Source organism: Chironomus tepperi, unplaced genomic scaffold (genome assembly GCF_022539635.2).
Source record: "Chironomus tepperi strain 1889 unplaced genomic scaffold, CSIRO-AGI_Ctep_v1 contig_11, whole genome shotgun sequence".
Lineage (NCBI taxonomy): Eukaryota > Metazoa > Arthropoda > Insecta > Diptera > Chironomidae > Chironomus > Chironomus tepperi.
Window position 1 is genome coordinate 1,577,803 of NW_027226133.1, and position 14,026 is coordinate 1,591,828.

Genomic DNA, 14,026 nt, shown 5'->3' on the forward strand with positions numbered 1-14,026 from the left:
TGAGCTATTCGAGATTGATTATCGTCGGTGTTTTTGCTGTTCTATCTTTAGACTGTTAATGATCATATTGTAATTTAGGGCATCAGAAAGACAATTCCTAGTAGCTAAAATGTTAACGTTCCTAAGGAATAACAATGTGTAGTACAAAATGGAACATTTTGGTTACATGAGTTGTTAATAATCAGTTAGATAAGATCAACTGATCTTAATAGACATGCAGAATGTTCTATGATTCCTGACTGTGATCACCAAGCACAATGCGATACTATTAAACTCTCTGAATGCTTTTTGTCTGATAAAGTTAAGTCTATGAAGAAATAAATTTTAAGTTTCCATACCTTAAGATTCAAATCTGTTATTTGCGCCACAGGGCTAATGACAGTTTAAAGAGTTAGGGTTTGCTAGATCTTCGATTCAAAATCAGATCTACAATTTAAAGTGGGATTTGAACTCCTTCATTCATGACATTTCTGCCTATAGTCCACAACCTTTTGAATTACTAGAATTCAAATCAGTTTGTCCGGTAAGAGATCATTTACTTTTGACAAAACAAGGAAGTGAAACGAATTTGAAAACATTTCTCTACGACCAGACTCTTGTCAATATGTCATAACCCTTAAAATTAAGCAGCAAAATTCACCAAAGATCAATCGCAATCATTAACTAGAACAATCTAGAAACTACTTAAAACATCACCCTTAAACTCACTCAAGTACCACATCAAACTAAGATCTTAATGATCACCCAATAAAAAAAGTGCATTAATTATTATGAAAATAAGTTTTCAAAATATTTTGTATTTCTTTCTTCTTTCTTCTACCTTGAAGTGAGGATAAATAACTCAATCAACAGTAGACATGGAGATTGAAATCCACAAGTGAAAAAAATTTTAAACGAAATATGAATGATTTATATGAAATGTGCAAAATTTAATTGCCCACAAGTGAAAAATATTAAGAATAATAATAAAGATTTGTGATATTAAAAAAGAAAGGTTCACGAGTAATTTACATTCAACGACCAGCACAATTCTCGCAAATGAATTGATATTTTTAGAATATTTACTCGAAAAATAGGCAAAAAAAATGTGAAGTCAGCAAATGCGATATTTTCTATCATAATAAGTTTTCATAATTTATGTGTAATATAAAAATTTATGTGTAAAAAACAACGGAAAGACGAATGAGTGAATAATGTGAGAGGAAAGATCAATGAATTTTCATTTAGCACAAAAACGGCGCTTTTCCTTCATTGTTTTCGATGATCATGAGTGAAACTTTTAATTTTAGTACAGAAAAATTTTCATCTCACGAGATTTCCGCGATAGAAAAGGATGGCAAATGACTCTCATCGCTCATCATCTCACGTTACAGTGAGAAAATTGTAAAGCGAGGAAAATTTATTTGAAAAGTGGTTCAATGCACGTGTGAGACTGTTTTTTTCTACTTCGTTAATTGAGTAAATGATGATCTTTATTTTTAACTCAATTCTTTCTCACGACACAAACTGGAAACATAAAACCAAGCTCAAATGCTCGTCGTGCTCATATTTAAAGTAGCCGTCGAACTATACGGAAGGACCTAAAAGGAAGGAACAATATAAATTATTGAATAATAGGAAAGGAATAATAAGAGGATTAAGACTTAGAAAAAAAATTGAAATTGGAGAAAAATTTGAAAATTTGACACAATTTAAAGGAAACTCGAGGAGGAAAGTCAAGTTTCTGAATTTAAATCAATCTAAAGACTTTAAAATATAAAAAGTGAATAAATTTAAAAACGTGAAAAAAATTGAAATTTAAATTTCAAATTCAAAAAAATTGTGAGAATTTAAAAAAATATTGAAAAAAAATTAAAAACTCACAAAAAAGGATTTTTTGGAATTTTGAAAAATCCTAAAAGTTAAAAATCACAAAAAAGGATTATTTTGAAAAATTTAGAAAATCCTAAAAGTTAAAAATCACAAAAAAGGGTTTTTACAAAAAAATTGAAAAATCAAAAAATTAAATTAATAAATCCAAAAAACTTAAAATTCAACAAAATTTTTCAACACCTCAACAAAGTAAATCATCAAAGAATTTAAAATCCAAAAATAAATCAACAAAAAAATTTAAATCCAAAAATAAATCATTTAAATATAAAAAAGATTTAAATTCAAAAAATTTGCAACAAAATTCTTCAATCAACCACAAAAATCCACAACAAATAACGTCAACACAATAAATTAATTTTTGTGTTCACTAAACAAGCCAAAAAGTAGTCAAAGACAATTGTGAACTCGACAAAAAAATATCAAAAGGAACGAATTTTTTATCACCTTTTGTAAAATTTCTTTCATAAATAAATCAAAGTGAAGGAAAAAAAGTATCAAATTACTGCGAAGGAGGATAAATAGACACAATTTAAGAAAGTCTAAAGTGTACAAAAGAGCATCAAAATGTCATTTTGTCGTATTACGGGACGATCCCGTTCCTTGCCAAAACCAAATTATTTTCCAATTATCCCGCCAATTTCACCTGATGACGCAAAGCGTTTCTGTCGTATTACTGGAAAAAGCTATGGATTACCGTCCCATCACTTCATCCCCGTTGTCCTTATGTCATTTGCATTAAGGAAGAAGATGAAATGTCGCATTACAAATATGGCACCGTACTTGGAAAGACATCATTTCCAGCCAGATCTTCATTATGGAAAAAGAAAGCATCTTGTCCTGTTGGATTATCGTTATGTAATTCCAGTCTTAGATATGAATATTGAGACACAAAAATTATTACATGACATCTTCAATACCAAAGATCTGGTCGACGATAAGCATCATTTTGTGTACCGTGTCGATGACAAACAATGCAATTTGGTATTTCCAGCAAAATTAGAGGAAGCAATTCGTGATGGTGATATTTGTGATATAATGTTTGCAAAGGATTCCGATTCAATCCTATTGCGACTTAAGGAAGGCGTAAATGTGTCATTGGAACTAACTGTATATGCCGAAAATCTCGAAGAATTATTTGAGGGCGAGGGACCGAAAGAAGAAGTCATTTTAGAACGTGAACGTGAAGCAGAAGAAGTAAAGAATTCGAAAAAAATCGCAAAGCACAGTCGACAGCAATTGAGAAATATAACGAAAATTTTTGAGGACAAAGAAAATGCAGGTGACGATGATGAGGAAGATGAAATTGTAAAGAAGTCAATGAAGAAAAAGGCAAAGGCGATGAAAAATGTCCCAAAAAATGTCAATAAAAAGGAGGTCTCAAAAGTTAAGAAATTATTAGAAAAAATAGCTGAAGATGCCTCAAAGCCATTTCAAGATCTTGTCAAGCCAATGCTCGAAAGTTGGGATTGGGATACATATGAATGGGAAGCAAAAAATGTCAAAAAAGTGAAATCTGTGTTGACAAAGAAAATTAAGCCAGCCGTTGTGTCACCAGCAAAAATAAAAGTAACATCGAGAATAAAGGATTTTGAGAAGAAATTACATCTTGACAATACAGTCGGTTTTGAGTGTATTCCACTCGTTGGATGCTATAAAAAACCAGAATTAAAGTCATTCGTACAAAATCTTAAGCAATATCAAACGGCAACGACCGAAATGATGAAAAAATTAGAAAATGTTGTCGAGAAATTTCAAAAAGCTGATTATGAAATCAGTAGTTTATTGCCGTCCGAAGACGAGCTGTTTGATGTCTTACAAAATATCACAAAGGGACATAAATCAGAATTGAATGGTGTGCCTGGCAAAGTCATTGATATTGAAGATCGTCGTGTCTTTTTGCCTGGTGAATTTATTACCAACGAAGATGGCATTGAAGTATTCTGTCCTGGACAGTCCGTGGTTAATGAGAAAGGCAAGAGAGTTTTTGTTCCTGGTTTGACGACTTTTGATCCAATGATTGGAACTGCTAAAGGCATTAACTTCATTGCTGGTCAAGTCATGCAGTCAAAGGACAATCAAATGCACTTCCAGGCTGGTCAAATTGTCAATGATGAATTCATTTGTGGACAAACAATTTTCTTAAATGACGAACCAAAATTCGTGGAAGGACAGACAATTGTAACGCCTGAAGGCTTCCGCTTTGTTGCTGGTATGTTTGATCAAAATAATAATCTCGTACCCGGTAAAATGATGAAGCTTCCAAATGGTGAAGAAAAGTTTGTTGCTGGTCAAATGACGGAAATTTTTATGCCTGGTCAAAACATTCAAGTTAGTGAAAATGAATGGAAATTTGTTTGTGGACAGACTGTTGTTGATGAAAGTGGAGTTGAAACTTTCTGTCCCGGTAAGACAATCCAGACAAAAGAAGGAAGTAAATTTGTTGCTGGTCAATATAATGATGAAGGAGTTTTTGTTCCTGGTATTGTTAAGAAAGTCGGCAAAGACATGAAGTTCGTTCCTGGTATTTCAATTGAGACAAAGCAAGGCATTCAATTTGTGGAAGGTCAAATGGTTGAATCAGAAGAGCACGGTCAAATTTTCATGCCCGGTAAAACTGAAATTAAGGCAAATGGACAAGCTGAATTTATTATTGCGAGCAGCATCGACAAAATTGATTTTCATCAACCACCACCATCGGGTGTTGTTATTGATTCACATTCATTGGAAGTGACGGAATCAAATTTAACAGTATTTGGTAATATGGTACAAACAGAATGCGGAATTGAATTTTATCCCGAGAAAATTGGCGAGGAAGGCTTACCACGTGGTAAAATGATACCCGGAAAGTTGATTCGTCAAGGAAAGGAATCAAAATTCGTTCCTGGAATCATCAGCGAGGATGGTGGATTCATTCCTGGACAAATTGTAAATACACCAAATGGAGAAGAATTCGTACCCGGACAGTTGGTTGAAAGCGCTGCAGGTAATGATGAATTAAGCATTTATTACTCGTGAGATGAAAAGAAAAATACTAAAATATGATTAAATTAATTTAGGTCTTAAATTTGTGCCTGGTCAGGTATGCAAAAAATTAAATAAATTTCTAGTGTCAATTTGTGCTATAAAGTCAATTAATTTAGGTGATTACACTCAAAAATGGCGAACAAAAATTCGTTCCTGGTGTAACAGATAAAAGTGGAAGATTTATACCCGGACAAATTATTGATACTGTGAGTTTATTGACATACTTAATATGCCAGATGCAAATTTTTCATTTTTATAATTTTCCCCTCATTGCCAAAAATATTTTTAAATAGCGTGTTGGTCCGACATTCATTCCTGGGTAAGCGAAATAAATCAAACTTTTTCTTAATTGCTTCCAAAATAAACAATAATTAAAAAATTTAATTCACAGTCAAATTTGTTACACGGAAGAAGAAGGCGAACGATTCGTGCCCGGTAAGGCAAATCGATTCCGAGTGGTTTTTGCTTATTTTATTATTTTTTTGCGCCTATCTTTTGTTTATCTTTGATACCCACTCACATATTATTAAAAATCATCATATTTATTTTGCTCATCATCAAAAAGTCGCACAAGCCTTCATGGGTATAATAATTAATAGAGGAAGAATAAATTTACAGAATAAAAAGAATTAAATCTACTCAAAAAGATAAAATAAATCTGTGATGAAAATCTCTCTAACACTTTATGTCATGAACGAATAAGACGATAATGTTTTGATACGTTTTGTCGCGTACCTTTCATTTTGTGATCATATCAACATTTTTCTTAATTTTTTTGGCATCATTACTTTTTGATATTTTTCTTTTGGGGATCGTTGGGAAATATCGTCACACTTGAGGGGTTAGAAATGGGCAAATGATAGTCTTGCATTTTTGGATGCACAGACATGCATTTTAGATGCACAGGTCTTCAGATTTCGACTGAACCTTACGGTTCGTCCAAGCATTTTTTGTCAGCAAGTCTATTATTTTGGACGAACCTGACAATTTGATTATGGAGTTCAAATTTTGATTCATAATTTTGTAACCTAGCGTGTCGGTGGAGAACGAAGAGCGATTTAAAAACGCCCATTCACGTAATTTAATAACGTTTGTTTTCTTAAATGACATAATGTTATTTTATCTTTAGTGAAAATTTGTGAAAATAAATAATAATTAAACTTTCTTAAATATTCAGGGTTGGTTGAGGGGAATGTTATGCAAAATTTTGAAGATGATTTTGTGGGGATGAGATATATCATGTCTAATGGGTCCATAATATGCCTTCAGATTTGATCTTGAAGTTGATTCCGATTTTGTATGGAAAACTTGACTCCATTCAAAATTCAAGTCGACTTGGAGCTTTGGAGCTCTGTTTCGGAGTTTAGATATGGAACTCCATATTATAAAGACTTCAACTAATGCAAAACAATCTAAGGGAATATACAAAGTCAGTATTAGAATTTCTTCTACGAGCATCCAAATTTAGAGGCGTAAACCCTTCTGGTTGCACACTTGTCGGAAGAGATTCGAAAAATCCGATTAAGTTTTAAAATATTTGGTGGGCATCAAAGTTTTAGAAGGCAAAACCCCCAAACTTTATCCTTCTGAATTCGCCGTTGATGTGCTCAAGTGAAATGATAGATTTAGGCCTTAGATGAACTTTAGCAAATAATCCATTAAAACATTTAACAAATCTTAATCCAATCCCAACTCTGCTAAACAAAATAACACTTCTACATCTATTTTTAATCTACTTTACAATTATGATTTTTTAGCCTTTTTTTTGTTTTTACTTCTCACACGCTTCCTATTTTGTTGACTCTTATAATTTTTCATTTGCTTTTTAAACAAAAAATCACTTTTAACTCAAAAAGAAATGAAATAAATGGAACTTTTTCTCAAAACAACTTGTTTAGGTCAAATTGTTGATGGATTGTTCGTTCCCGGAAGAATTGTTGAAACTGATGGTAATTTATTATGAAAATTTTGACTGTAAACAATTTTTAAACATGAAAAATTACACCAAAAAATAGATAAAGTCACATTCATTGCGGGACAAATTGTCGACACACCGGAAGGTCCACGCTTTATTGCACCCGACATAAAAGGAATGGGAGAAGATTTTGAGTTCAACTTGCAAGGTTTCTCAGTCACACCAGAGGAACTTGAACTGATTAAGCCACAACACAACTGGGCTTGCTCACTTGCTAATCCCGGTGAACTTGCCATTGATAGTATTATGATGAAACAGCTCTCAGCAGCTGGCATGTCAATTGGACGACAAGTTGAGTCAGGTGGCGTTGATATCGTCCTACAAAGTACATTAAATCAAGAAATTGTTGAGAAATTCTGCGATCAACATGAGGGTATCAGCATTGACGTTGCAGAACAAATTTTCAAAATGATTAAGCAGCTGACAGATGATCACAGAGAGACTATAAATCTACAAAATGTGAATCAGAAAATTTTGGACATGTGTATGTCAATGAACTCAGCTGGCGGTGAAGAATATGAGGAATTGGAGACAGATGATGCCGGCATGGTGAATGGAAAAGGCGATAAGGCAAAAAAGAAGAAAATTGTCAAGCGTAAAGGCGTGACGACGTCAAAAGACAACGCCATATTGTCTGAAACTGATCAGATTGTAAAAGTATTAACGACAGTAATGATGGAAATTCTCAAAAATGATGAGGTTAGTGCCATGGGATCACTTGTTAGTCATCATAACACAAATGGTCATGTCAATGGTAATCATAAAAATAAGGCCGAATCTGTCTACGAAATTATCTCAAATGTACTTAATGACTCGTTGAAAACACTCAGCGTAAATCAACTTCAAAATACATTCACGTCCGCAAACACACGTGAGCTTGTTTTAGAAAGACTAAACACAACAATTCATAAAGTCGAGACACTTTGCCGACTAGAGGAGATGAAGCAAAATCTTATGAATGCTGCACTTGGATTATTTAATGGAAATAATGTCGATTTTGTCAATGGTGGTGAGGAAGTCATGGAAGCTGATAATGAGTTTATGGTTGAGCAGTTCTGCAATAATATCGATAATCCAGACGTTGCCAATGCATTCAGTGCAATGACTAAAAAGAATCCAAAACTATTGAAGAAAGTCATCGACTCAATCACAAATAACAAAGAAAGTTCAAAAGAAAATGTATCAATGGAAGATTTAATTCAAAATGCAATTGTTGAGGCTGTGAAGCAGGAAAGTAATCACAAGCTTGATGATCTCATTCAAACAAAGGATGTCGTACAGCTTAAGAATCTTCTTAATGAATCTGTAACTCTTGCAAAGGCATTGGGAATGTCAAAGGAAGCTACAACGATAATGAAGGCTTTGGAAAAAGCTGTTGCATCTGGTGACGTATCAAAGATCAAGCTTGATGATGCAGCAAAGGAAGTCATTCAGAGAATGTGTGTTATGAAGCAACTTGCGGATGTTGATCCTGAATATCAAGAAGCTTTAGAAATTTTAACAAAATCTCCAGAAAAAGCTGCAAAAAGTCGAAAAGTAAGAAAGCTTGTACGCAACAGTGGCCTTATGGCAGTTCCAGTTGCTGAAAAAGAAGACATTAAGTCATCAAATGACATCCCAGTTGAGTTAATGAACGAGGAAAATTCATTAGCCATGGAAGAGTATTTGCTCAAAAAAGATTCTGGAAGGAAGCCAGTCATGATCATAAAGGATGGCGTACAGCTTATCTTCCCACGCGAGAAGACTCATGATGTCTTAGCTGGTAAATGTGAATACACACTTATCAATGAAAATGGAATTCAGCACATCGAACCAACCAAAAAGGTAGCAAAGACAGAAGAAAAAGTTGAAATTATTTCCAAATTCAATGACTTGAAGAAGATGTTCATGACTGCTGATGCAGAAGAAAAAGCTGATGGCGGTTCCAAAAAGAAGATTGAAAAGAAGGCAAAAGAAGAAAAGCATAAATTAGTTGAGCAGTTCTGTGATTATGTTGACGATCCTGATATGGCAAGTGCTTTTAATTCCATGAGTAAAAATAATCCACAACTACTTATGGATGTCCTTAATGCAATCACAAATAAGCAGAATGTAAATATGGAAGAAGTATCGATGAAAGATTTGATTCAAAATGCAATTATTGAGGCTGTAAAGCAAGAAAGTAGCCACAAACTTGATAATCTAATCAAAGCAAAGGAAGTCACTCAAATCAAGAACCTTCTTACCGAGTCTGTTACTCTTGCTAAAGCACTTGGAATGGGTAAAGAAGCTACAGCAATTAAGGCTGCATTGGACAAAGCTATCAAATCTGGTGACATGTCACAAATCAAGCTTGATGCAGCAGCAAAGGAAGTCATTGAACGAATGTGTGTCATGAAGCAGCTTGCTGAAACTGATCCTGAATATCAAGGAGCACTTGAAGAATTGACAAAAACTCCAGAAAAAGCTCTCAAAAATGAAGTTGTAAGCAAATTGGTCCGCAAAAGTGGTCTCATATCGATTCCATTTGCTGAAGATTCCAAAGTTGAAGAGATTAAGTCATTGAAGGATATCCCAGCTGACTTGATGAAAGAGGAAAATGCTTTGGCCATGGAAGATTACTTGCTCAAAAAAGGTCGAGGCAGAAAGCCTGTATTGATTATTAAAAATGGTGTCAAGCTTGTTTTTCCACGTGATAAGACACAGGATGTCCTGTCTGGCAAATGTGAATACACAATCATTGATGAAAATGGAATCAAACAATTTGAACCATCTAAAAAGCAAGCCTTAAAGGATGAAAAAACCAAAACTCTTGGCAAATTAAGTGATTTGCAGAAGATGTTCATGAATGTTGAAGCTGAAGAGAAAGCAGATGTTGGAGGTAAAGGAACTAAAAAGAAGCTCGGTAAGAAGGATGAACCAGCTGCATCCAGTGCTGCTCAAGTTAAAGCAAAGAAAGAAAAACAAAAGTTGGTCCAACAATTCTGTGGCTATGTCAACGATCCTGATATGGCCAGTGCTTTCAGTGCTATGACTGAAGCTAATCCACAGCTTTTAATGGATGTTCTCAATACAATCTCAAACAGCAAGGATATAGAAATGGATGAAGTATCAATAAAGGATATAATTCAAAATGCAATTATTGAGGCTGTTAAACAAGAAAGCAGCCACAAGCTTGATAATCTCATTAAAGCTAAAGAAGTCACTCAAATCAAAGCTCTATTGAATGAATCTGTAACTCTTGCTAAAGCTCTTGGAATGTCTGAGCAAGCAACAACAATTATGGCTGCATTAGACAAAGCTATCAAAACTGGTGACATGACCCAAATCAAATTAGATGATGCAGCAAAGGAAGTCATCGAAAGAATGTGTGTCATGAAGCAGCTTGCTGAAACCGACCCTGAATGTCAAGAAGCTCTTAAAGTATTGACAGAAACTCCAGAAAAGGCAGCCAAAAATGAAGTTGTGAGAAAATTGGTCCGCAAAAGTGGTCTCATATCAATTCCAGTTGCTGAAGATGCTAAACAAGATGAGATTCAGTCATTGAATGATATTCCTGCCGAACTGATGAAAGAAGAGAATTCACTGGCTATGGAAGATTACTTGCTTAAAAAGGGCAAAGGCAGAAAGCCTGTTCTTATCATCAAAAATGGTGTTCAGTTGGTCTTTCCACGTGATAAGACTCAAGATGTCTTAGCTGGTAAATGTGAATACACAATCATTGATGAAACTGGAATCAAACATTTCGAGCCAACGAAAAAGTCAGCAGCTAAAGATGAAAACACTAAAACTCTCTGCAAGTTTAACGACTTAAAGAAAATGTTCATGACTGTTGAGGCAGAAGAAAAAGCTGAAATTGCCAGCAAGGGAACTAAAAAGAAGTTCGGCAAGAAAGATGAACAAACCGGTTCCACAGCTGCACAAAGTAAAGCAAAGAAAGAAAAGCAAAAGTTGGTCCAACAATTCTGTGATTATGTGGACGATCCTGATGTAGCAGTTGCTTTCAGTACAATGGCTGAAACAAATCCAGAGCTTTTAATGGATGTTCTTAACGCAATCACAAACAATCAAGATGTTAATATGGATGAAGTTTCAATGAAGGATATAATCCAAAATGCAATTGTGGAAGCTGTAAAACAAGAAAGTAGCCAAAAACTAGACAAACTCATTAAAGCTAAGGAAGTCACTCAAATCAAAAGTCTTCTTACCGAATCAGCAACTCTTGCGAAAGCACTCGGAATGGGTAAGGAAGCCACAACTATTATGGCTGCTTTGGACAAAGCTATCAAAACTGGTGACATGACACAGATTAAATTGGATGATGCAGCAAAGGAAGTCATTCAACGAATGTGTGTAATGAAGCAACTTGCTGAAGCTGACCCAGATTATGAAGAGGCACTTGAGGAACTTACTAAAAATCCACAAAAGGCTGTCAAAGATGAAGTTGTGAGAGAATTGGTCCGCAAAAGTGGTCTCATATCAACTCCAGTAACAGAAGATTCCAAGAAGGAAGAGATTCAGTCATTAAAGGATATTCCAATTGACCTGATGAATGAAGATAATACAATGGCTATGGAAGATTATCTCCTCAAAAAGGGCAAAGGAAGAAAGCCTGTATTGATTATTAAAAATGGCGTTCAGCTTGTATTTCCACGTGATAAGACACATGATGTGCTGTCTGGCAAATGCGAATACACATTAATTGATGAGGACGGAATTAAGAATGTACAGCCAGCCAAGAAACTCAACACAAATGAGGAAAAGAAGGAAAAACTTTGTAAATTTGATGACTTGAAGAAAATGTTTATGAGTGCAAATGGTGAGGACGGTGATGGCATTGTAAGAACAGGCCGTAAAGTCAAATTCGGAAAAGCACCTGGAAAGCCAGGAATGCCTTCATTACCAGGAATGCCAAATATAACAGTCAATGATAATGATTTTATTGTTGATCAATTCTGTGATTTTGTTGATGATCTTGATGTTGCCAGTGCCTTTAGTGCTATGACTAAGAATAATCCACAGCTGCTTATGGATGTCCTCAATTCAATCACAAACAACAATGACATTACAAATCAGAATATATCCATGAAAGATTTAATCCAAAATGCAATTGTTAAAGCTGTAAAAGAAGAAAGTAATCACAAACTTGATGACTTTATTCAGACACAAGAAATCACACAAATTGAAAGTCTTCTCAATGAGTCGCTGGTTCTTGCAAAGGCATTGGGAATGTCTAAAGAAGCAATGACATTGTTAAGTGCTTTGGACAAAACTCTTGCAACTGGTGACGTAACACAAATTAAGCTTGACGATGCAGCAAAGGCTGTAATTCAAAGAATGTGTATTATGAAGCAGCTTGCTGAAGTCGATCCTGATTATCAAGATGCACTCGAATTACTTACATCATCTCCACATCGTGCTGTTAAAGATGAGATTGTAAGAGAACTTGTACGTAAAAGTGGTCTCATATCAATTCCAGTTGCTGAGAAGCATGAGATTAATTCATCAAATGACATCCCAGCAGCATTAATGAACGAGGAAAATGTATTAGCGATGGAAGACTATTTACTTAGAAATGGATCAGGAAGTAAAGCATTTTTGATTATTAAGGACGGTGTACAATGTGTCGTACCACGTGAAAAGAGCCATGATGTATTAACAGGTAAATGTGCATACACAGTCCTCGATGAAAATGGTATCAAACATTTCGAGCCATTACACGTCATGAATGCATTGAAACTTAACACGCCAAGCCAACATCACAGATTCTCAATTTATGCAAACGATGAAACATTAAATGAACTTTCAAAACTCAGACAAGGCAGCACGACACCATCATATGACGTACAAACACGAGACTTCCAATTCTCAGCATGTGATTTTGCTGATGGAACGGATATTCCATCAAGTGAGAATGATGATAATAGTGAGAATGGTGCTGAATTCGGTGACTTTTTCGTTAAAAATAAGAATTATGAGGTTGATCCTGATACAGGTTACCGACGACCACGACGACGACGACTTAATGACAAGGAAGATCCAACATCAAATCTTGACTTCCAAACGACACTTATGCTTAGTAAGAGACGAGGAGCACGACCGGATCGTGTCTCAAAAGCTCCAATAACTACACAGGTATACAGACAATACACACAAGTTAATGATAATATATACATAATGCATGCATACGTCTTACATGGTAAGAAGGACAAAGGTGCAACAGCTGCAAGATAAATATTGCATCACATGCGTCATTTAATAAAACTCGAAAAACTTTTTTTTTTCTATTCTAAAAATAAGATTTAAGCTACATTTAATGAACATAAGAGAAACTAATAAAACTTGACATCTGTTTGTGTTTTGTTTTTAATTTTTTTTAATAATATTTCTTTTCTTCTCCTTTTATTGTGAAGGATAAGAAAACATAAAAGAATGTATCATGTATAAAAATGTATCGTATTGTTGATATTAAGTAAAACCTTCTATTAGTAGAAAATTAGTTCATTGCATTGATGTTTTTGTGTGTTTAATTTCAGTGGTGGGCAACATTTTGTTTGTCAGGGCACATTTTGGTGGTGATTCTTGACCAAAATCGCACACGGCATACGATTCGTTGTGTTTCTAAAATTGCTTGTCGCAATACAAGTGTGTGACACTCATGTAGTGCGACATTAGTGTGTCACACAATTAGCACTTCACTAATGTACCAAACTAGTGGCGCTACTCCAGTGTGCTACAAAAGTGGCGCTGCTCCAGTGTGTCACACAAGTGACGATACATTAGTGTGATGTCACACTAGTGTGTCGCGTCTCACAGGTTGCCCACCACTGTATCTATTGTATATTTTCAAAGAATAAATATTTGAGATCAACATTTTAAATGGAAATTAATTTATTTTAAGCTTCTTAGTGGTAATTTTACAATGTGCAGATATGAAATAAAATAAACAAAAAATCTAGCACACGCATACTCTTATTTCGCCTTTAATGATCTGTTTTTTTGCACATATGATCGAAAAATATGGGCTGAATGAGGTTTAATATCCGGATGAGATGGTCTGGGCTGAAACTTAAACGTTTCGGAAATCTGCTATATCAATAATAATAATATGTATTATTGCTTATTTAATAGGCTATAATGTGTTCTCTTTAGACACTCAGGGTCGTAAGTTGAACA

At 34.6% G+C, this 14,026-nt stretch overlaps 1 protein-coding gene across 1 annotated transcript in view; it reads left to right on the forward strand.

The window, feature by feature from the left end:
* The first annotated feature begins 2,182 nt into the window (after positions 1-2,182).
* The window catches only part of LOC139087092 (obscurin-like), a 52,357-nt gene continuing 40,513 nt past the window's right edge, over positions 2,183-14,026 (forward strand). Inside the window, 7 exon segments of the mRNA XM_070635790.1 lie at positions 2,183-4,855; positions 4,929-4,951; positions 5,013-5,102; positions 5,190-5,215; positions 5,288-5,331; positions 6,795-6,845; positions 6,912-13,081. Coding sequence (XP_070491891.1) covers positions 2,437-4,855; positions 4,929-4,951; positions 5,013-5,102; positions 5,190-5,215; positions 5,288-5,331; positions 6,795-6,845; positions 6,912-13,081 — 8,823 coding nt within the window. The 5' untranslated portion in view covers positions 2,183-2,436.